The sequence below is a fragment of the Ornithorhynchus anatinus genome, chromosome 2 (genome assembly GCF_004115215.2).
Source record: "Ornithorhynchus anatinus isolate Pmale09 chromosome 2, mOrnAna1.pri.v4, whole genome shotgun sequence".
NCBI lineage: Eukaryota > Metazoa > Chordata > Mammalia > Monotremata > Ornithorhynchidae > Ornithorhynchus > Ornithorhynchus anatinus.
Window position 1 is genome coordinate 75,493,596 of NC_041729.1, and position 23,871 is coordinate 75,517,466.

At 40.9% G+C, this 23,871-nt stretch overlaps 1 protein-coding gene across 12 annotated transcripts in view; it reads left to right on the top strand.

The window, feature by feature from the left end:
- SYNE1 (spectrin repeat containing nuclear envelope protein 1) overlaps positions 1–23,871 on the top strand; it is a 518,607-nt gene that overhangs the window by 82,560 nt on the left and 412,176 nt on the right. For all 12 annotated transcript variants that reach the window (XM_029048032.2, XM_029048087.2, XM_029048053.2 and 9 more), the window contains exon 3: positions 6,445–6,506. In XM_029048032.2, coding sequence (XP_028903865.1) covers positions 6,445–6,506 — 62 coding nt within the window. The remainder of the gene's footprint in view (positions 1–6,444; positions 6,507–23,871) is intronic.

A 23,871-nucleotide genomic window follows, 5' to 3' on the forward strand; every position in this document is an offset into this window, starting at 1 on the left:
AGCTCGTGATGGGCAGAGATTGTCTCTATTGCTGTATTGTACTTTCCCAAGTGCTTAATACAGAGCTATGCACACAGTAAGTTCTCAATAAATATGATTAAATGAATGAATCTATCATTCCAGACTGTAAGCTTCTTGTGGGAAGGGAACATGTCTACCAAATACTGTACTCTTATATATTGTACTCTTCCAAATGCTTAGTATAGTGTTCTGCACATAGTAAGGGTTCAGTAAATATGATTGATCACTAAAGAAAAATTGCTTTGTTGATGGAAGATTAGCAAAATATTCATAAAGATCAAGAGACTAAACTCACTGTGGGCAAGGAATGTCTAACCAACTCTATATTATACACTCTCAAGAACTTAGTACAGTGCTCTGCATGAAGTTAGTAATCAATAAATACCATTGATTGATTTGCTTTGGAAGGAGCATTCTGGGGATTGGAAAACTAATTTTTAGGAATTAGTAGGCAATCCTTTCTGGTTAATTTTGAGCTGAACTGGATTAAAGAAAAATGAGACACCCTTGCAGTCTAGATCCTGGTCTTTAGGGTCCCACCTTGGAGATGAATGTGTGCTCTACTGAGTGTTTAGTACAGTACTGTGCACTTAGCACTCAATAAATACTATTGATTGATGGATTTTGGTCTGGCTAGGCTGAAAGATTGGAGATTCCTGCCCAGTCCCAGGTCACTGTCATTTAGGAGGCTTAGTGGTTTGGAGATCAGGCTACTTATGGAATTCCACAGGACTGGCATTGATTCCTGGACCCTCCTTCCATTCATTCATTCATTCATTCATTCATTCATTCAATCATATTTGTTGAGCACTTACTGTGTGCAGAGCACTGTACTAAGCGCTTGGAAAGTACAATTTGGCAACAAGTAGAGGCAATCCCCACAAGGGGGGAGGCAGACAACAAAATGAAACAAGTAGACAGGCATCAATATAAATTAATAGAATTATAGATATATACGTATTAAAATAAGTAGAATAATAAATATGCACATGTATACACAAGTGCTGTGGGGTGGGGGGCGTAGAGCAGAGGGAGGGAGTTGGGGTGATGGGAAGGGGATGAGGAGCAGAGGAAAAGGGGGGCTCAGTCTAGGAAGGCCTCCTGGAGGAGGTGAGCTTTCATTAGACTCCTGAGGATGTAGCTGGTATGATTAGCTCACTTCAGACTAAAGATACTGTATAAAGGTGTACTTATACAAAGTACAGTATATTGTATTTTGCTCAAAGAATACTTGTGAGTAGGCATGTTTCCTAGATGTTCATTTAAAATGAAGATCTTGTTCACAGTTGAAAACTGGAAAAACACAAGCTAGTGAAAGAGAATTATAATTGGAGGTATTAAATATACCTTTAGAAAATTTTCCAGTAGCTATGCTAATGCCAAATTAGTCAAATTTCACAAATTAAAATAAATGAAATTTGGATTAGATATAAGAAAGGTACAGGCAATGAAACTAGTATATCAATTACTTATTAAAATATATATATATATATATTTTAATTTTCCAGTAGCTATGCTAATGCCAAATTGGTCAAATTTCACAAATTAAAATAAATGAAATTTGGATTAGATTTAAGAAAGGTACAGTCAATGAAACTAGTATCTAAATTACTTATTAAAATATATATATTTTTTAAAGCCTGGAAGTCATATGCCATTTTTCAATGCTTTGTTCCCTTCTGGGGTACTGACATTTGCAAGAAATAACACAAAGATATTTCACAGTTATAGTAACACTTATGTAGAACTCTGCAATAATAATAATAATAATGTTGGTATTTGTTAAGTGCTTACTATGTGCAGAGCACTGTTCTGAGCGCTGGGGTAGATACAGGGTAATCAGGTGTCCTATGTAAGGCTCACAATCTTAATCCCCATTTTACAGATGAGGGAACTGAGGCACAGAGAAGTTAAGTGACTTGCCCACAGTCACACTGCTGACAAGTGGCAGAGCCTGGATTCGAATCCATGACCTCTGACTCCAATAATAGCAGCATTGGCTGAGTGGAAGAGTAAGTGGACAGATGAGCCAGAACAGGCTGTAAACTGTCTTCCACAGGACAGGTTCTGAAAGTATAGATCCCCAAAGTATATAGTGACAATTCTCCAGCCTTACTTTTGCATGGATGCATTTTATATGGCATTCATTATTAACCAACCAGGTTTTTCTTATAGTCTTCAGAATCCTATGTAGATGGCCTTTCTTCCTACATTAATATTGCTATTAATATAGAAACTTTGGAATGCCTTCACAACTGTCTCTGTGCTCACATCCATCTTGGGAGCCAGGCATACAGTTTGGAACAAAACACTCATTTCCCAAGCTGATGGAGAGGAAGAGAGAAGTGTTCTTCTGGCAACAAGAGGGAGTCCAACATATGTTTTGAAAGAATAGCAATAGTAGTCAGTAATAGTTTAAGCTAACTGGTTGGTTTTGGCTAACCATTTAGCCAAAATGGTTAGCAAAAACCATTTCTCTAGTTTCCTTGAGGGTGAGAGCCTAATCCTTAGTATAGCAGTGGATTGTAGCAGTGAAATATTATCCCTTTCAAAAATATTTATCTTCATCTGTATTAATTGAGGGCCTGCTGTTTGCAGGGCACTATACTAGGCTCTTGGGAGTATAAGGTAATCTCTCAGAATTACTTATCCAATGAAAAGTTGGCCAGCCCTGTCATTTTCCCTGCCTTGCATTCATTGTATTCTCTGAAAATCTTTTAGCATTTTTGTCTGTTTTTCTGACCGAAGACATTACTACAATAAGATAATAGTTCCCTCAGTTTTAACTATGATTGAAGCAAAGATGATCAGCGCCTGAACAAGAACTAAAGCAACACATCTATTTAACTCACCATTATAAAATTAAATAGTAATTAGATTTGAAGAGTGGAACAACTACAGCAGTCAGTATCTATTCTCCCCCTCCTCTCTCTCCACCATCTTTTCACAGATGTCTGTTGCTCCCATTGTCCTGGGTCAGATCAGCCTATGTCTTTCCCCAAAACATTAGGCCAGGTTTGGTTGGCTTTCATCTCCCTCCATTCCCCCCAAGGGACCCAAGCATCTGTAGAATTACTGTTTGCACATGAATGTACTTTGCAGGCAGAGCAGTTGCTTCTGAAAGTGAGGCCTAATCTTTCCAGTTTTTATGGAACTAATCCAGGATTTAGCTACCAGTATCCCAGTTGGGACAGGACTGGAATCCAGTTTTGATTGGACTCAGGATGGACTTAGCCACCAGGATCCTAGTTGGCCCAGGACTGGAATCCAGTCTCTGTTGGACTCAGGCTGGACTTAGCAACCCAGATCCCAGTTGGCCCAGAACTAGAAAATATTTCCCATGAGTGGCTCTACTTCCCACTTTCCCAACACTTATCACCCCTGAAACAAACCTAACCTCTGGCTAGATTTCAGTAACCTTCTCTTTCAGAAGTTACATTGCATGTTTCATTAGTTTTTTTTCCAGGATAAACAGTGTAGTTTCCATTAATCCTTTTCACTTGATTACGATCAGGTAGCTGTCTTTTAGCCATTCTCATATGGGTATATTGCAGAATGAAAGGCTCTGTGCCTAAGTAAACATATGGGCTGTAGCAGGATCCCAGCATGACACATACACTGTTCTGGTGGTTTACTTAATCAGTCATGTGAAATAATAGGAATAAAGTCATTGGGATGGAATATTTTCACAGTAGCAAATCTTAAAAAAAAATAGATGCACACAAGTGTGTGTGTGTGAGGTTTGCCTTGAAGGTAAGGAATGTTGGAACCTGCCTTATAAAAATAGTGTAGCTCATGCATTGAATACAAAATAATGCAATAAATATATGTGTAGATATTTATATTTGGAAAGTCATTAAAGTCTGTTTTCAGAAGTCTCATCTTAAATGAAAAAAAGGTAATGGGATTAATGGCATTTAGAGGTATGCACTGATGCAAGAGGAAATAACTGCATTTTCTCAAGAGGCCATTTAGTGAAGGAAGGTATAAATATAAATGCAAAAGGTCAATTTCCTAGTGTATTAGCAGTAGCATTAGTGGCTCACTACAAAGGCAGTGACCATAAAAGGCAACATTTGACATGATTTTTAATATTTGCAAATTTAGTTGTACAATTTGTGACTCTTAAATCTCAGTGTAATAATATGCTAATCTTAAATTAGAAGGAATTTTAAAGTCAAAATCATCATTCATTCATTCATTCAATCGTATTTATTGAGTGCTTACTATGTGCAGAGCACTGTACTAAGCCCTTGGAATGTACAATTTGGCAACAGATAGAGACAATCCCTGCCCCACAACGGGCTCACGGTCTAAGAGGGGAGACAGCAAAGCAAAACAAGAAGTTAGGCATCAAAACAATCGAAATAGATAAATAGAATCATAGATATAAGCAAATCATTAATAAAATAAATTGATTAATAAATAATATATACAAATATATATATGTTGTGGGGAGGGGAAGGGGTTAGAACAGAGGGAGGGAGTAGGGGGAATGGGGAGGGGAAATTTACTATTTACAAAATAGTGACAATGAGAATTTTGTTACATGTTTTTCTGCCTACTAAAACATATTGTAAATATTGTGAACCTAAATAATCTGGATAATAAGCTCATATATAGTACATTGCTTCTTATAATTTCAGCCTGCTTCCTAGTGAAAGGTTCGGTCTGTTACTCCAAACTTGGAGAAGTCCCATGATATGTCTTATTTATTCTGGTAACTTGAGAGCAACCAATAATTTCTCCCTGGTTCTTCCACCATTAACCCTGATAGGCTATACGGATTGGCTTGTAACTATAATTCTTTGGTAAGGACTCTGACACATGAAAAGTTCAGTCTAACAGTTAGTTGCTCAACAATCTTGCATTTATCACAAGATGAGTAAACAGTGAACTTGTCTAAATGGATGATGGCCTTGCAGAGAAACTCTCAGAGAATGAACTAAATTGATGAGAAATATGGAAATCTGAGATTCTACCACCAAATTTGCTGCTGTTCAGGGCAGTTTATTGCAGTGTAAACCCATTGAGAGTGGGGATCATGTTTACCAATGCTGTTGTAGTCTCCCAAGATCTTAGTACAATTCTCTGCATACAGTAAGCCCTCAATACCGCCACTTGGTTACGCTTTAGGCTTGTTGGATAGTGCTTTGTTAGGGATCCTCTTGGAAGAAACTATTGAGGGAACATATTTAATTTAGAACTGGAGTTTTTCATAGAGTTGGACAAATATATAGACTCTGATCTCTTCACTAGTTGTTTTCTAAGACAGTTTCTTTTAGCACATTAGTGTGAGTTACTTCTATGCCAAAACTGCACTGAATTCCTAAAAGTCCTTTTTTATTTTGAGTGAGCCAGGTCATGGGCAGAAATTTGAAGAGTTACTTAAAATGGCAAAGGAACTTGGGTGGCTGACTACCGCATCTATAAAAAGAGGATGTTTACAAACAGTTGATAAAATGTGAGAGCATTTGACTTAAAAAAAAAAAAAAACAGAACCCAAAAAACAACAACAATAAAGCCCCACAGCCTCAATCTCTCATGACTGACTAAAAACTCTAGGATAGTATTCATTCATTTCTATTTATTACTCTATTAATTTTGTTAATGAGGTGTACATCCCCTTGATTCTATTTATCATGATAATGTTGTCTTGTTTTGGTTTTGTTCAGTTTTGCTGTGCTGTCTCCCCCAGTTAGACTGTGAGCCCTTCATCGGGCAGCGATTGTCTGTGTTGCCGAATTGTACACTCCAAGCGCTTAGTTCAATGCTCTGCACATGGTAAGCACTCAATAATACTATTGAATGAATGAACGAATTAATATGTAATAATTTTGATTTTGATTTTCTTGATATTCATGATAATTTGTTTTTGAAAATGTGTGAAAGCACAAAATCTAGCAATAGTTTTAAAAAGCCACTATCAAGCCTTTTTTTTTTCTCAGATCTGTCCAATTTTATCAGGGAAGGAAGCATGCTGTGAAAGAGAAAGAAGGAATTTGTGTACCTCCAGACAAAAATAATTTGGAAACTACTCTTTGGTCTTATATAGCGATTAGGATTTTTTTTCTTTTTGGTGGGTTGGGTATTTTAACATTTTAATTTTGACCCCATCATCTTAAATTTGCTTCTGAATTCTTTAGAAATTTGGTAGTATGCTATAGCCTGAGTTACTAAAATACTTTTGAAGTACTGATGGCATTAATATTATGGATTTATTGATGAACACAGTCTTTTGGGGTTGCACTACATTCCTTTTCATAAATAATATTTGGAAAGAAGTGAATCAAATTACTTGAAGAAATAAAATCTTATGTTGTTTCCTTAGTGACCTGTAATGTAGCAAATATCATTTTTCCATGATCAAATGTCTCAGTAATTGCCAATGATATTTAATCAATGTCTTGATTTATTTTCTAGATGAACAAGAGATAGTGCAAAAACGGACTTTCACTAAATGGATCAATTCTCATCTGGCCAAGGTAACCAAGACCACTGAAATTTGTATTCAATTCTAGCCAGCTATTCTTCTGAAGTTTCTCATTCCAAGTCTCACTTTTTATTTATATTTAGTCCTTGCCTTTCCAGCAGAAACCATCGAAGAGTTCAAATGTTTGGAGGAGGAGGAGTTAGATCTCTTCCTCTGTTCTTCAGGCCTTGTGGATTTTAATGACTGATTCTCTTCCAGTAATACAAATTTTCCACACTCATTCTGTTGAATTGCATTCAAATGATTTAGCTCTTTGGGGAATGTGTTTCTTGAAGTTTATTTTCTAAAATAAATGATTTTTGATTTTTTGTTCTACATGGTCTCAGGAGCTGATTGCTTTCTGTTGTGTACTCCCCCTCCCCCCCAAAAATCAATCAAGCTTATTCATTGAGCACTTACTATGTGCAGAACACTGTACAGAGCCCCTGGAAGAGTACAGTATAACAGAGTTGATAGACACATTCCCTGCCCACAAGGAGTTTACAGTCTAGAATGAGAGACATACATTAAAAAAATGATGGATATTTTAAGTTCTGTGCGAAGAGGTTGGGATGAATAAAGGGTACAAATCCAGGTGTGCAAGGACTTCTTGGAAGGAAGAGGGAGTAGAGGAAATGAGGGCTTAATTGAGGAAGCCATCTTGGAGGAGATGTGATTTTAATAAGGCTTTGAAGGTGGGGAGAGTGATATGCAAAAGTATTGAAGTTCGAACCAGGCAGAGGAGCCACTTGCCCTGATTCTGCATTCAGTCCATCTCAGAAACACTGACATCAGCACCTTCAGTGAACTGGCAGAGAGTATTGCAAAACTAGCCCGGCTTCCTCAGCCTTGCTCTCTCCACCATCACCCCTTAGTCATATCTTCTCTCCCTCCTCAGCTCCCCCAGCCAAATACCCACTTGCGTGATTTCAAGGTTGACCCTAGAGTCCAGTCAAACTACTGGCCCCTAAGGTAGGAACCAGAAGGTAGTAGTGGCTGTCCATTGGGCATGGCCATTTCTTTCATTCATTCAGTCATATTCATTGAGTGCTTACTGTGTGCAAAGCATTATACTTAGCACTTGCAAGAGTACAGTATTCAAAGAACACATTTGCTGCCCACAACGAGCTTATTAATTAGGACTAATGCACAAGGCAGAATCATCTTGCCATTTGTCCCTGGTCTGCTTCAGACTCATGATGTTCCAGTACAATTTACCTCACCTATACCCCAAAAGTATTGGCCACAGTGCTCCCTTTCATTAACTGGCTAATAAATCAGGCCATGACTGTTAGCTCATTGTGGGCAGGGAATGTGCCTTTTAACTCTGTTGTATTGTACACTCCCAAACACTTGGTACAGTGCTCTGCAAACGATAAGCTCTCAAATATGATTGATTTGTTGATGATAGCACAGTTAAGAGACAGGAAGAATGGGATAACTATGTGCAATCTGGCATAATATTTATCCTGTAGAAAAGAGCTTTGGATTCTTCTACTTTCAAATTCCTTTCCCATAATACTTTTTAAAATGTTCATGCTGCCTTTACCACTGTTATCTAGAAGGCATTGTACTGAACTTCATATTTGCTAGGCACTTTCATATTTTCCTAAATTTATAGTCACTTTCCCTGATCACCATTTTCTATTATGCTGCAGTATCCAGTATTTGTTACTCCTCATTCTGTTGATCGGCTTGATGGAGAGCCATCAGGCTTTTCTAGACCTTGCAAGTTCTTTAAGCTATTCATTCATTCATTCGTTCAATAGTATTTATTGAGCGCTTACTATGTGCAGAGCACTGTACTAAGCGCTTGGAATGAACAAGTCGGTAACACATAGAGACAGTCCCTGCCGTTTGACGGGCTTACAGTCTAATCGGGAGACAGTTAAGCTACTAATATGCCATTCTTCTAAGGAGGTTCTTACTTCTGATCAGGGCTTTTTCCATGGAATATCAGCACTGGTGTGGAGTGTGAGGGCAGGAGGTGGGGCAGGAGTACGGTTGTGAGGATTCTAGACTTGGAATTGAGGCACCTAGATCTAGTACCATTGTGCAGGACATGGGCTGAACTTCTAGAATTTTCTGTCTCAGAAATATGCAGGGCAGAGGCCCCAGTGACTAGGCAGCAGGGTAGATAGAGAAGCTTCACCAACCACCCTCGTAGGAACATGAACAACTAAGGCCACTGAATGGTGGATTCCTCATCAGATTCAGGGGTCTGGTTTGTATGAACCAGATACACTGCCCTTAGGACTTCCAGCCAGAAATTTATCTCTCTCTCATCCATTAATATTAGTACACTTTTGCAACAATGTACAAGGTGACATGGATAGAATAGGAGAGGACAGGCTGTTTTCTGAGAGGAAAGACACTTATGCTGCCTTCCTCTTTTTCTTCCTTTCCTCCTTCTCTTTCTACCCTCCCCCTCCCATCCTTCTCCCCTCCTTTTCTTCTCCCCTCCCTTTCTTCTCCCCTCCCTTTCTTCTCCCCTTTCCTCCCTTTCCCCTTCTCTCCCCTCTCCTTCCTTTCCCCTCCTCCCTTCCTTCTTCCCCTCTCCTCTTCCCTCCATCTCTCCCCCTTTCCCCTCTCTTCCCACTTCCCCACCCTCCCTCTTCCCCCTCCTCCCTCCTCTTACTTTCCCATCCCCTTTCCCTCCAATCCCCTCCTCCTTTCCCTTCCCCTCCCTGTCTCCTCCCCCCTCTACCACATCCACAACCTGAAGCTAGGATTTTACAGACCATGGTGGATCCAGGGCTAAGCCATAGTTCTGGGGCTGTTGTACATGGAGTGGAGTGACCTGCCTCAGCTTATCCCCTATTCTTCTCACATCCACTCCAATGATGGCCCAGAGCTAAGCCAGCTAACAGGGCACAGGGGGACAACTTGGACATTCACCTCATTGTTCTCATTGCTATGGTAGCTTGAAAATAGAAACATTTGCCCACAGTTCAGCCATGTACTAATGAGATCTCCCAATCAATGGGCCTCATCTGAATATCCATCGCTCTTTCACTAAGATCTCAGACTTAGTTGGACATTCTGTTCTCTGAAATCCTATTTTATTTAGTTCCTTTTTTCTTTGAAGATGTTGGAATATGAAGAAAAAAGAGACTTTTCATGAAGCGTTGTAATTTTGTTCTTGGTCCTGTCTTCTAAAGTGATGTTGAACATTAAAATCATGCTTATGGTAAGACATCGACTTATTTGTGACATCACATTGTAAATTATGTGTACGAATGTTATGACAACAGTACAAAGAGACAAGACTAGAAAATAATACAATACAATCCCTTTCTCTTAAAGTCAGTAACTTTGGTGTTATCTTCAATGTATCTCTGTGATTCAACCCACATATTTGATCTGTCACCAAATCCTGTGTATTAAACCTTCATGACATTGGTAAAATCCATCCTTTCCTCTCCATCCAAAATGCTACCATGTTAATCCAACCACTTATCCTAGTCCTCCTGCATCAGCCTCCTTGCTCACCTTCGTGCCTCCTGTGTCTCCTCACTCCAGTCCATACTTCACTCTGCTACCTGCTTGACTTTTCTGAAAAACATTTTTCATTGTTCCTCAATACAGTTGAGTCTATGTTTTCCCACTCCTCAAGACACCCCAGGGGTTGTCCAACCATCGCCACATCAAACAGAAAGCCCTTTCCATCAGTTTTAAAGCATTCAATTATCTTGTCTCCTCCTACCTTACCGCCCTGATTTCCTACTATAACCCAGCCCACCCACTTTTCTCCCACCATACTCATTGTACCTCGATCCCATCTACCTTGCTGCTCATCTCTTGCCCACGTCCTTCCTTTGGCTTGGAACTCCCTCCATCTTCATATCCCACAAACGATTATTCTTCTTATCTTCAAAGCCTGATTAAAAGCAGGTGCCCCTGTATCCCCTTCTTAGAGACTTTTCTTCTTCTCTCACTCCTTTCTGCATCAATTGGATCTGCCCCCTTATCCATCCCTCCCTCAGCCCCTCAGCACTTATGTACATATCTATAATGTATTCATTTATAGTATTGTCTGCATCCCCCTGTGGGCAGGGAATATGTCTATCAACTCGCATATTGTACAGTTCTAATCGCTTAGTACAGTGCTGTGTACACAGTAAATGCTCAATAAATATGATTTATTGATTGATGTAGGTAACAGTACTTATCCAGGAGTATGAGAGATCAGTAGGCCACATTTTCCATTCCTTATAGATCAAGTTTCCATCTCCCCTGAGTGGTCTCAGTTTCCTTAACTGTAAAATGGGGATACCTATTCTCCCTCCTACTTATACTATGAGCCCCATACACTACAGGAACTGTGTCTGACGTAATTAACCTGTACCTACCCCAGCACTCAGAACAGTGTGTGGCATGTAGTGAGTGCTAACAAATACCATAAAAAAAGGAAAAAAAACCAGAGGGACCTCCCTCTTGCTTGGCCCACACATGATCATTTATTTATTTATTATTGCTATTGTTTTAATGAGATGTTCATCCCCTTGATTCTATTTATTGCTATTGTTCTTGTCTGTCCGTCTCCCCCGATTAGACTGTAAGCCCATCAAAGGGCAGGGACTGTCTCTATCTGTCACCGATTTGTACATTCCAAGCGCTTAGTACAGTGCTCTGCACATAGTAAGCGCTCAATAAATACTATTGAATGAATGAATGATCATCATACATTCTTTCCACTCTCAGGTCATGGTCTTCTTGATTTTTTTACTCTTCATGTGTTGTGACCATCATCACAGTTCTACCCTGAAATCCTGATAATAGAGGTTCCTGGATACAAGGATAGCAAAAACTTCATCCCGTCACCCCAAGAACTCATTTTAGCCAATGGTCCACTACCCTCTTCCAAATAATTTGTAGCAAAGTTGAGTTTCAGTTCTGTCATTCACTCTCAGACAAATTGAAAATGCTCTGGACAAAGTCTCTAAGATGGGCAAAAGATGAAAGGGGAGAAGAAGAGTGTGTATCAGCCAAATGGATAATCAACTGTTGAATAATCAGGATGACAGTACTTAGACTGAATTTTTCTCTCTCCACAGAATTTAAAACACATTACTCATCATTGTTTTGCATATCACTTCCAAATATTACCTGGAAATGTTAATTTAAAAATATTCATGGGAGTAAAATATACTCCCAGAGCTCAGTGGAAAGAGCACGGGCTTTGGAGTCAGGGCTCATGAGTTCGAATCCCAGCTCTGCCACTTGTCGGCTGTGTGACTGTGGGCAAGTCACTTAACTTCTCTGGGCCTCAGTTCCCTCATCTGTAAAATGGGGATTAAGACTGTGAGTCCCACGTGGGACAACCTGATTCCCCTATGTCTACCCCAGCGCTTAGAACAGTGCTCGGCACATAGTAAGTGCTTAACAAATACCAACATTAATTAATTAGACACTTTACTTTTTTCTTTTCAGGGACTATCTCACAGAGATGCACGAGGTGCTAGCTCTGGTCATAGTTTAACCAAACTATTCACCTCCACTTCCTCCCTGTTCTCCATAATGTCCATGTCTCCCCTCTCCTGTATGTACTATACTGTGCTGTACAGATCACCTTCTTGCAGCATGTCTCAGCCAACATGTTTTTTTTTTAAATAATAATATTTGTTGAGCACTTATGTGTCAAACTGTGTTCCAAGTTCTGGGGTAGGTTGGACACAGTCCCTGTCCTGCCTGGGGCTCAGTGTAAGTAGGAGGGAGAACAGGTATCCCCATTTTACAGTTGAGAAAACTGAGGCAAAGAGAAGTGAAGTTCATTCAATTGTATTTATTGAGCGCTTACTGTGTGTGACCTACTTAAGGTCACACAGCAAGCAATTGGCAGAGCTGGGGTTAGAACCTAGGTCATTCTGACTCCCAGGCTCATGCTGTCTCCATTAGGCCGCTCTGCTTCTCAAAACATTCCATTACCTTCCTGTGACTCTTCACCTCAAACAAAAACACCTCATAGTCAACTTCAAGGCTTTCCACCCCAATCTTCTCTGTTTACCTGCTCTCCCCATTTCTTTGTTCCCTTGTACTTGTTCTTTGCTCTCAACTCTCGTGCCTCTATCCCTCTGTTTAGGTTTCTCCATCCAACTTGGAACTCCCTCCTCCAAATCTGCTTACATTCAAAGTCCTCCACCTGCTCCAACAGGACTTTCCGGTTCATTTTCCAAGTACTCTGGGCCGTATAAATGTTATCCAATGCTAGTACCCATGAACTCATTTACACCACCTTCTGTGCTCTTGTGTACCTAGCTATTCAAGTGTACATTTAAATTGGAGAGATTTTTAGATTGTTTTATATTTCATATTACTCTTAGCATGGCTTAGGGCAAAGAGTGTGGACCTGGGAGTCAGAAGACTTAGTTTCTAATCTCGGCTCTCCCACATATCTGTTGTATGACTTTGAGCAAGTCACTTAACTTATCTGTTGCCTCAGTTCCCACATCCGTAGAATGGGGATTCAATTCCTATTCTCCTTTCTACTTAGAATTGAAGTCCCATGTTGGACCTGATTATCTTGTATCTAGTCCAGCATTTAGTACGGTGCTTGGCACATAGTAAGCCCTTAAAAAATACCACAAGCATAATTATTATTATTGTTGTTATTGTTATTATTATTAGTCTGTCTCATCAGATTAAGTTTCTTGTGGGAAGAGATTGTATCTCTTTATCCTTTATTCTTTGTATTCCATTCCCCAAGTACACTGTATTACTAAGGTTAGGCACTCAAATATTTCTATTATTACTACTAATATCAATCAATCAGTGGAATTTGAATGCCTACTGTATGTACTACTACTCTTGTCCACACCGGCTAATGTGACATCCTAGAGACACCCATTCTTACAAAATAAAAGAAGGCTATAGTGTTGGGTGACTTTTACCTATAGTAGTGGTAGGATGAAAGGAAATGTGGAAACAATGGTAGGCAGCTTCTCAATCAATCTGTCAATGGTATTTATTGAGCACTTACTCTATGCAGAGCACTATACTAAATGCTTGGGAGAGTACAGTATAATCAAGTGGGTGGACATGTTCCCCATCCACCACAATTTACAGTCTACAGGACGCTTACAGTCTAGAGCTCCTCAGTTCTCTTAAGAGGCAGTAGAGAGTGAGTGTATTAGGGGCAGTGTTAGAGTTCTGAGGAGATCAAGGTAAAGCTCTCCCAATAAATCTCACCGCAGCCATTTGAGGAGGTCTATCATTGTCGTTTATGGGTTATACTCAACCTCACATGACTGGGTAGGATCACAGACAACAAAGTTCTGGAATGAAGCCGGTCTGCTAAGGTTGACTCTATGCTCACTCTAAACATCTATGCTGAGCAGTAAACATGAGAAGACTACATGACCTCAGGTTACCAAAGGAACCGGCGAATGGAAGGTTGTAATTGGGAAACTGAAAGAGAAAACATTTTAAGAACATGATAAAACTTCAGACAGTGCTCAGAGTCAGTTGCTGAGGATAGACCAGCAAAGCCCATTGCTTTTAAAAAAGTAGCCACTCTTATCAAACAAAAACTTCATAAAGAATTATAGACTAGACAAGAAGACCAAAAAGAAAACAACTCCAGGTTTTGCCCACATTAAATGCAACAACACAAGGGGCAGTCTTTTTTAGTGTGGTTGGGATAAAGGGTGCCACTTTGTTTTTTCCAGTCACACATGCACTCATGCTCGATTTAAACTGTCCTTGGTATTTTCTTCAATAGTGTGTTTATGTGTGTTACACCCATAATGTTTTTAATAGGTTCCAACTAGCACTTCTAATAATATCATTGAACAGTTTAACTAATGGCAGTAAAATCCTTCAAATCATTCCTCTGGATCATTAGAACTTTTTAAGAAATGTAATTTTAAATTGCTGCCCCCGAAAAAGAAATTTTAGAGTGTTTCTTTCTGATAACTGACTTTTTCTCTTAATGTATAACATGAGTGCTAAGAAGCTTTACTATCTAATTTTACAAGTGATCTAAAATAAACCTAAATACAGTTATTCCCACAGTTTCCTTTTAGGTGTTTTTCTCAATTAGTAAATTGGTGATAAGGGCTCCAGTAATTGAGGATGAGGAAATAATTATTCTAGATGTCAGAGGAAAAAAAAAAACCCGAAACATCTCTTGCCAACTGATGATGGAAAATGATCATCCTGCAAGTTTATCACGAGATAAAAGTCCTAACCATTCCCTCTCCTCTCCTCCCCCCTCCAATAGATGTATCATTCTAAACATAAATGCATCCAAAACTTTTAATTTTGAGGAAAAAAATGTCAGAACATTTTTAACTGTCCTCCCTAATTTTCTTTTAGCCAGCAAACTTGCCAGAAAGCAGTGTGGTTTAGTGGATAGAGCACGAGGCAGAGTGCCAGAAGGACCTAGGTTCTAATCCAGCTCTGTCATTCGTCTGCTCTGTGACCTTGGGCAAGTCACTTCACTTCTCTGTGCTTCAGGTACCTCATCTGTAAAATGGGGATTAAAACTGGGAGTTCCCTGTGGGTCTTGACCTGTATCCAACCTGATTAGCTAGTCACGTTGCACATCTCCTCTGGTTCCAGGCTTGTGCCTACTCATTTAGCTGAAAGTGAGCATGACAGATCTGGGCATTGGCTCCTCTGGAAATTGACAAACTGTTCCCAGAAACAATGCTTAATTCAGATTTTTGCTGGATGGGAAGGTTACACAATCTTGATCTGGGGAACCTGTAGGCTGGGTATTCACTGAGAAGCAGTTCAGAGAAGCCTCTGTCGGTGAATGGCTGAACTGAAGAAAGCAAGAGTGCAGTTGATAGGTGGACATCTCAATTCTTAAACCCATTTGTTCACTAACTGGGCTGTATATATTCAGCAAGCCTCTAAAGTTGCGTAAATTGCGGCTTTCAGATGTCAGGAAGTTTTTACTGTCAGTTTTTCCTTCACCCCATTTCCCAAATCTTCTCCTTCCTCTTCATTCTTTCCTGTCCATCCTAAAGGCCACCATACTGGTTTGGGCACTTGTCACATCCAGCTTGACTAATGCTTTAGCCTCTTCTCTGATCTGCTTCCCTTTAATCACATCTGCTGCTAATTCTCCACTCTGCTATTGGAATCATTTTTTCTAGAAGATTATTCTGCACTACTCAAAATCTTCCAATGGTTACCAATTCCTCTCCATATTAGGCAGCAACTTTGGCTTTCAGGAAATCAGTTCTTACCTTCCTACCTAATCACTGTTCTCCCATTACAGCCCAATTTGCCTTCTTCACTCCTACAGCTAATTTTCTCATTTTATCATATTCTCATCTCTCCTGCCTCTGACTGCTTCCTCACTGCACCCCGTTTGCCCTCTTCACTCTTCCAGCTCACCTTCTCACTGGCCCGAATTCTCATCTCTCCTGCCTCTGACTGCCTTGCAACACCATTCCACCTGCCTGGATTTTTCCTTCCTCCTTAGAGTGTGAGCCCCTTATGAGACAGGGACTGCGTCTGATATAAGCACAGTGTAATGGATAGAGCACAGGCCTGGGAGTCAGAAGGTCACAGGTTCTAATCCCGGTTCTGCCACTTGTCTGCTATGTGACCTAGGGCACGCCACTTAACTTCTCTGTGCCTCAGTTACCTCAATTGTAAAATGGGGATTGAGACTGTGAACCCCATGTAGGACAAGGGACTGTCCACCCTGATTTGGTTGTATCCACCCCAGCACTTAGTACAGTGTCTGGCACATGGCGCTTAACAAATACCATAATAATAATAACGTATTTGATTATTATTACCTTCCCATTTAACACAATGTTTGGCACATAGTGAGCACTTAACAAAACAAAACTCAATTATTATTCTGGTCAGTCATTCAGGCATATTTATTGAGCACTTACTTAGTGAAGAGCACTGTACTAAGCACTTGGGAGCGTTCATTCATTCATTCAATAGTATTTATTGAGCGCTTACTATGTGCAGAGCACTATACTAAGGGCTTGGAACGTACAAATTGGTACAATATAACAATGTCCCAATATTGCAAGCACATACTCTGCCCACAAGGAGCTAGTTTTCTCTTCTCTAGAGAACTAGACTTTAAGGTCCTTGTGGGCAGGGATCATTTCTACCAACTGTATTTTGCTCTCCTAAGTGCTTAGTAATTGCTTAGTAAGTGCTCAATAAATATCATGGTTTGGTTGACTGACCATAGTTATTAGCTTGGTCCCCCTTCAAATCAGCCATAGAAAGGACTGTCTACCTCATCAAAGCTCTCTTGAAATCTCACACTACCACCAGAAGGCCTTTCCAGATTAATTTTTATTCTCACCCAGGTTATATCCCAGCCATCTGCTCCTTCAGTACTTCAGCTCAGCCTGAACATTTGTGTACTTAGAACCTTCAGTAGCTCTGACATAAAAATCTTCCCTATTACTTTAACTCATGTACATATCCCCTTTTTTCTTTCCTACAAGCTTTAAATTATTTCAGTATCTACTTCCTCCTTTAGATTGAAAACTCCTTGAAGGGAGGATACTTACTCCAGTCAGTCAATGATATTAGCATGGCCAAGTGGATAGAGCACTGGCCTGGGAGTCAGAACATTGTGGCTTCTAATCCTGGCTCCACCACTTGTCTGCTGTGTGTCATTGGGCAGGTCACTTCACTTCTCTGGGCCTCAGTTACCTCATCTGTAAAATGGGGATTAAGACTGTGAGCCCCATGTGGGGGACGCACTGTGTCCAACCCAATTAGCTTGTATTCACCCCAGCGCTTAGTATTGTGAGAAGCAACTTGGCTCATTGGAAGGAGCCCGGACTTGGGAGTCAGAGGTCATGGGTTCTAATCCCGACTCCGCCACTTGTCAGCTGTGTGACTTTGGGCAAGTCACTTAACTTCTCTGGGCCTCAGTTTCCTCATTTGTAAAATGGGGATTGAGATTGTGAGTCCCACTTGGGACAGGGACTGTATCCAACCCGATCTGTTTTATCTGCCCCAGCGCTTAGTACAGTGCCTGGCACATAGTTAAGCGCTTAACAAATGCCATAATTATTATCATTATGATTATTACAGTGCCTGGCACATAGTAAACACTTAACAAATGCCACAATTATTATTATTATTGTTATTACTGAGTGTTAACTGTGTGCATAGCACTATATTATTTGCTAGGGAGAATGAATTACAATGGAACTGGTAGCTGTCCATTAGGAGCTTACAGTCTAGAGGGGGAGAAAGACACTGAAATAAATACAGATAGAGGAAATGGCATGGAATAAAGCTATGTATTCATTCATTCAGTCAGCCACATTTATTGAGCACCTACTATGTGCAAAGCACTGTACTTAGCAGTGGGAGGGAACAGTACAACAATAAACAGACACATTTCCTGCCCACAGTGAGCTTACAGCCTGGGGTGGGGGAGACAGTCAATATAAATAAATTGCAGATATGTGCATATGTAAATTCTAAAATATGTAAATTCTGTGGAGCTGGGAGAGGGGATGGACAAAGGGAGCAAGTCAGAAGGGAGTGGGAGAAGAGGAAAAAGTGGGCTTAGTCAGGGAAGGCCTCTTGGAGATGTGCCCTTAATAAGGCTTTGAAGAGGGGGGAGAGAAACTGTCTTTCAGATTTGAGGAGGGAGGGTGCTCCAAGGCTGAGGCAGGAGGGTGAGGGGTCATCTTGAGGCATAGTAAGAAGGTTAGCATTAGAGGAGTGAAGTGTGCAGGCTGGGTTGTAGTAGGAAAGTATCCAGGAGGTAGGAGGGAGCAAGGTGATTGAGTGCTTTAAAGCCAATGGTAAGGAGTTTCTGTTTGATGCAGAAGTGGATGGACAACCACTGGAGTTTCTTGAAGAGTGGGAAAACATGTCCTGATCGTTTTTGTAGAAAAATGATGTGGGTAGCCGAGTGAAGTTTAGACTGGCTTGGGGAGAGACAGGAAGCTGAGAGGTCGACAAGGAGGCTGATGCAGTAATCAGATGGGAAAGGATGAGTGATTGTGTGAAGCCCTGTGGAATGAATTGTATTAAGCTCTGGATATAAGCCCTGAGGAATGAATATCAAAGAGAGCTTAAAAAGTACAGACTCATGTGCCTAGGGAAGACAGAAGGAAGGGTCAGTCTAGGGTGGAAGTGAGGAGTTAGTCTGAGAAAGGCTCTTAGAGGAGATGTGATTTTTAAGAGAGTTTTGACCATGGGGAGAGTGGTGGTGGTGTGTTGGATGTGAAAAGCAGCGTGTTCTGGGCCAGAGGGAGAATGTGGGCAAGGGGTTGAATGCAAGGTAGATAAGGTTGGCGAATAGTGAGTTACTGTGGGAGGAGCAAAATGTGTGGGGCTGGATTATAGTAGAGCAGCGAGGTAAGTTAGGAGTGAGAAAGCTGATTGAGTTCATTAACGCTGATAATAAGGAGTTTGTGTCTGATGTGGAGGTGCATATACAACCATGGGAGGTTTTTGAGGGGTGGTTGTTTTTTTATATTTAAGGAAAATGATCCAGGCAACAGAGTGAAGTATGGGCTGGAGTGGAGAGAAGTAGGAGACAGAATGGTTAATGAGGGGCTGATGCAGTAGTCAGGGTAGGATAAGTACTTGGATCAGCATGGTAGCAGTTTGGATGGAGGGGAAAGGACAGATATTAGAAATGGTGTGAAGGTAGACCTGACACGATTTGGTGGCAGATTGACTATGTGGATTGAGTGAGAGAGATGAGTAGAGGATGAAGCCAAGGTTATGGGAATGTGAGACAGGTGGAAGGTGGTGTTGTATACAGCAGTGGCAAAGTCACTGGGGAGAAATGGGTTTGAATGGGAAGAAGAGGAATTCTCATTTGGTCATGTTAAATTTGAAGTACCTGGAACATATACAGAGAGATGTCCTGAAGGCAGGATGAAATATGAAACTGCAGAGGATCAAGGCAGGAGCTGGAGCTTTGGGAATCATCCATGTAGTGATGATAGATGAAACCATAGAAGCAAATGAACACTTAATACACTACTCTGCCTGAACTATTGATTCATTGATTTGATTAGGACAGTTTCTGTACTTAATGGTTTTAAATACTTTCTGCATTCCTATTGTTAAGCGCACTATGATTTTTTAACTTTTCATTCTATTTAGGTAACTGGTTTGTTGATATAGGACAGCCTACAAAAGACTCAATATGAATGTGTTGCATTGTTTAATATTATCTAATGAAAGCTCCCTAGCAACTTAGATTTTCAGATGTGTTTCCAAGGACATTTTGAAGCAACAGTATCATAGTGTTTGTATGTCCCACCACTGTGTTGTTCTGCAGAGTAATTTCAATAAGAATTGTGTGCTTTGGCAGTTTGATCCTAGGTTATATTAGTTCTTTTGATGGTATTTTTGGTTTTTAAACTTTTGAATAGAATCTGCTCAATGCAGATTGAACATTTGCCATCTTTCCTTTCTTTCCTTTTTAAAGTTCCTTGTAGCAAGCTAACACTGTACACTTCTTCACATCTTTGAATTCCTCTCTCCATCAGTGCCTTGAGTCACATTTGTAACTATATCCACTTTTTTGAAAAGTCATACAATACTTTCCAATCCCAAGATTTTACCTGATGATGAACCATACCTGGGTTCTAGTTCTGGCTCTATTTAGCAGCTGTGAGATCTTGAACCAGTCCTGTAACTTCTGTGTGTCTCAGTTTTGTCATCTGTAAATTGGGGATGAAGTACCTTGTTTTCCTGCTCTCTTGGACTCAGTCCCATGTGGGTCAGGGACTGTGGGGTGATTTCAGGTAGTGGGAATTAGCCAGATGACTCAGGAACAGTAGTACTGTACGGTCATGAACCCCCTATGTTCTGTCTGAGACTTAATAAAATAAAGTGTCAGTTTAATGAATCAGTATTCACGGGCCCCTCATTTATCAAAGCATTGCAGTGATTTCACATTGGCTATCATATTAAATCAATACAAGTTCCTTCTTTTTTGTTGCACTGTATAAGCAATGTTTCCACAGTTGTTGAGATTTTAAAACAATTCAGTTAGAGTTCTCTTTCATTTAAAGAGAAAACTTTAGACATAGCTGTTTAGTTGCTTTTTAAGTGAAACATTTACTAGAGTACAGGAGAATTTAGCTGTTTATTTGCAAATTATTCATCAGTTTTGAACAATCCCCTTTTCTCTGTTAGACCTCTTGAGGGTGCTGCTACACACCACACAAGCTGCAGAAGGGAAATAGTAATGATAGAAAAGCAGCATGGCCTGGTGGAAAGAGCATGGCCCTGGTAGTCAAGAAGACTTGTGTTCTAATCCTGATTCTGCCATGTTTCTGCTATGTGACCTTGGGCAGGTGACTTAACTTCTCTGTGCCTCAGTTATCTCATCGATAAAATGGGTATTAAATTCTACTCCTTCTCACTGTGAACCACACAGTGATACAGAGACTGTGTCCAACCTGATTCACTTCTGTGTACCCCAGAGCTTAGAACAATGCTTGGTACATAGAAAGCACTTATCAAGTACCATAATAAAATAAAATGAAAATAGTAATTCTAATGATGATAATGGTACCTTAAATTTTAATAGTTTTAAGTTTTTTTATTATCCCACTTTATTTTCACAGGATTCCTAGGCTATAAGGAAAGTCTGGCATTAATATAAAATTTTGTGGGTGAGCTGAGGCCTAGAGCAATCAAGTGGTTTGTCTGGGGGCACAGTCAGTCAATCGCATTTTATTGAGTGCTTACTCTTTGCAGAGCACTATACTATGTGCTTGGGAGAGTACAATGTAACAATATAACAAATACATTTCCTGCCCACAACACAGCTGTCCCGAGGCAGAGCAGAGAATAGAGCTCAGGAATCTTGACTTCTATACCCACGCTGTAGTCATTAGACCACATTCCCTCCCTCTAGTTCAGTTCTACTTCTCAGCAGGAAACAAGCTTATATTCCTCCACAAGTTCATGCTGGTATCAAGCAGAGAGTTTCGAAAGATTATTTCTGGGTCAAAATGGGACCATACAACCCAGTAATCTTTCTGTTACAGTACCAGCAAGAATACTTAGAGGAACTGCATGAAGTGGGTCTTCTTTACGTCCATCATTATGACTAAACCAAGCATTTTAGATTAACTCTGCTAGAATGTAAGGTCCCTGAGGGCAGACAGCATAGCTGGAATCAGTCAATCAGTGGTATTTATTGAGCACTTTCTCTGAGCAGAAAGAGCACTGTAGTTAGCACTTGGGAGAGTACAGTACAACAGAATTAGCGGACATGTTTCCAGTACTAAATTCTTGGAAGAGTACAATACAGTAGTTTGGGTACCTGATTGATACTGCTTTATGAAATTAGATTTGGGGTCACTGCCTATATATTTTTATGGTATCTGTTGAGTGCTTATATGTCAAACACTCTTCTAAGCACTGGGGTAGATACATCCAATCCGTCACCAAGACCTGCCGGTCTCATCTTTATAATATCACCAAGATCTGCCCTTTCCTCTCCACCCAAACGGTTATCTTACTGGCACAGGCTCTCATAATATCCCGGCTGGATTATTGTGTCAGCCTTCTCTCTGATCTCCCTTCCTCCTGTCTCTCCCTGCTCCAGTCTATTCTCCATTCCGCTGCCCGGCTCATCTTCCTGCAGAAACGCTCTGGGCATGTCACTCCCCTTCTTAAAAACCTCCAGTGGTTGCCTATCAACCTCCGCATGAAACAAAAACTTCTCACTCTAGGCTTCAAAGCTCTCCATCGCCATGCCCCCTCCTACCTCTCCTCCCTTCTCTCTTTATACTGCCCACCCCGTATGCTCCTCTGCCGCCCACCTCCTCACCATCCCCCGTTCTCGCCTATCCCGCCGTCGACCCCTGGGCCACGTCCTCCTGCTGTCCTGGAATGCCCTCCCTCCTCACCTCCGCCAAACTAGCTCTCTTCCCCTCTTCAAAGCCCTACTGAGAGCTCACCTTCTCCAAGAGGCCTTCCCAGACTGCGCTTCCTCTATTCCCTCTGCTCCCTCTGCTGCCTCTCTGCCCCTCCTTCACCTCCCCTCAGCTAAGCCCCCTTCCCCCCTTTCCCTCTGCTCCTCCCTCTCTCCTTTCCCCTCCTCTCAGCACTGTGCTCGTCTGCTCATTTGTATATATTTTTATTACCCTATTTATTTTGTTAATGAGATGTACATCCCCTTGATTCTATTTATTGCTATCGTTTTTGTTGTCTGTCTCCCCCGATTAGACTGTAAGCCCATCAATGGACAGGGATTGTCTCTATCTGTTGCCGAATTATACATTCCAAGCGCTTAGTACAGTGCTCTGCACATAGTAAGCACTCAATAAATACTATTGAATGAATGAATACAGGTTAATCAGGTTGGACACAATCCCTGTCCCACAAAGGGCTCAATCTAACCTGGAGGGAGGAGGATTTAATCCTCATTTATGGATGAGGTAACTGAGACCCAGAGAAGTTAACTGACTTGCCCAAGGTCACACAGCAGATAAGTAGAGGAGCCATGAATAGAACCCAGGTCTTTCTGACTCCCAGGCCCATGTTCTGCCCACTAGACCAATCCTCTTAATAGTGTGGTTGCAGTCAGGAGCTCATCTGAAAAACCCAGCCCAGGAAAACCAAATATCTGAGTTCTTCTAGCTTCTAGCCTAGAAAGTTTGGCCCTCTTCTTGCACGGTGGGGCTTTCCTACTATTGGCAGAGGAGCCAGCCTCCTCCCAAAATGCTCCGATAGCTTCAAGGTGGCAAGGGGACATTGTGTCTCTGCTTCCTGCCCTGCAATTCTCTTGCCAGGCCTGGGCCTCTCTGTTTTACGATGGAGCACAGAGGAGTGATGCTTTCTCTGCCTTCTCCTTACTTTGTCTTCCTTCCCAATGGGCAGAATTAGATTTTGATATGTTTTATTTTGCTAGTGGAAAGAAGTTATGTTTGGTAATAATAATAATGGTATTTGGTAAACGCTTACTATGTGCCAGGCACTATACTAAGCTCTGGGGTAGATACATGATAATTGAGTTGGACACAGTCCCTGTACCCCATAGGGCTCACAGTCTTAATCCCCATTTTACAGATGAAGAAACTGAGGCCCAGAGAAATTAATTGACTTGCCCAAAGTCACACAGGTGGCAGAGCCGGGATTAGAACCTGAGATACTCTGACTCCCAGGCCTGTGCTCTTTCCATCAATCCAGGTAGTGGGTTTTTCTGAAGGAAGGTCCTGGAAACCTCATTTAAAAATTCCATATTCCTGAATGAGTTAAAAATAAGGAGTTATGACTTCTGGAAAAACATCATAGAATTCAATTATCCACCATTGTACTTCGTAGAGCTGAACTTGCATAAACAGTGTGTTTTTCCATACTCGGGAGGGAATACATTTCCTCTTTCTCTGCATGGTTCCTGTGAACTGGTCTCTGGCTGGAAGCCATATTCTTGTGAGCGA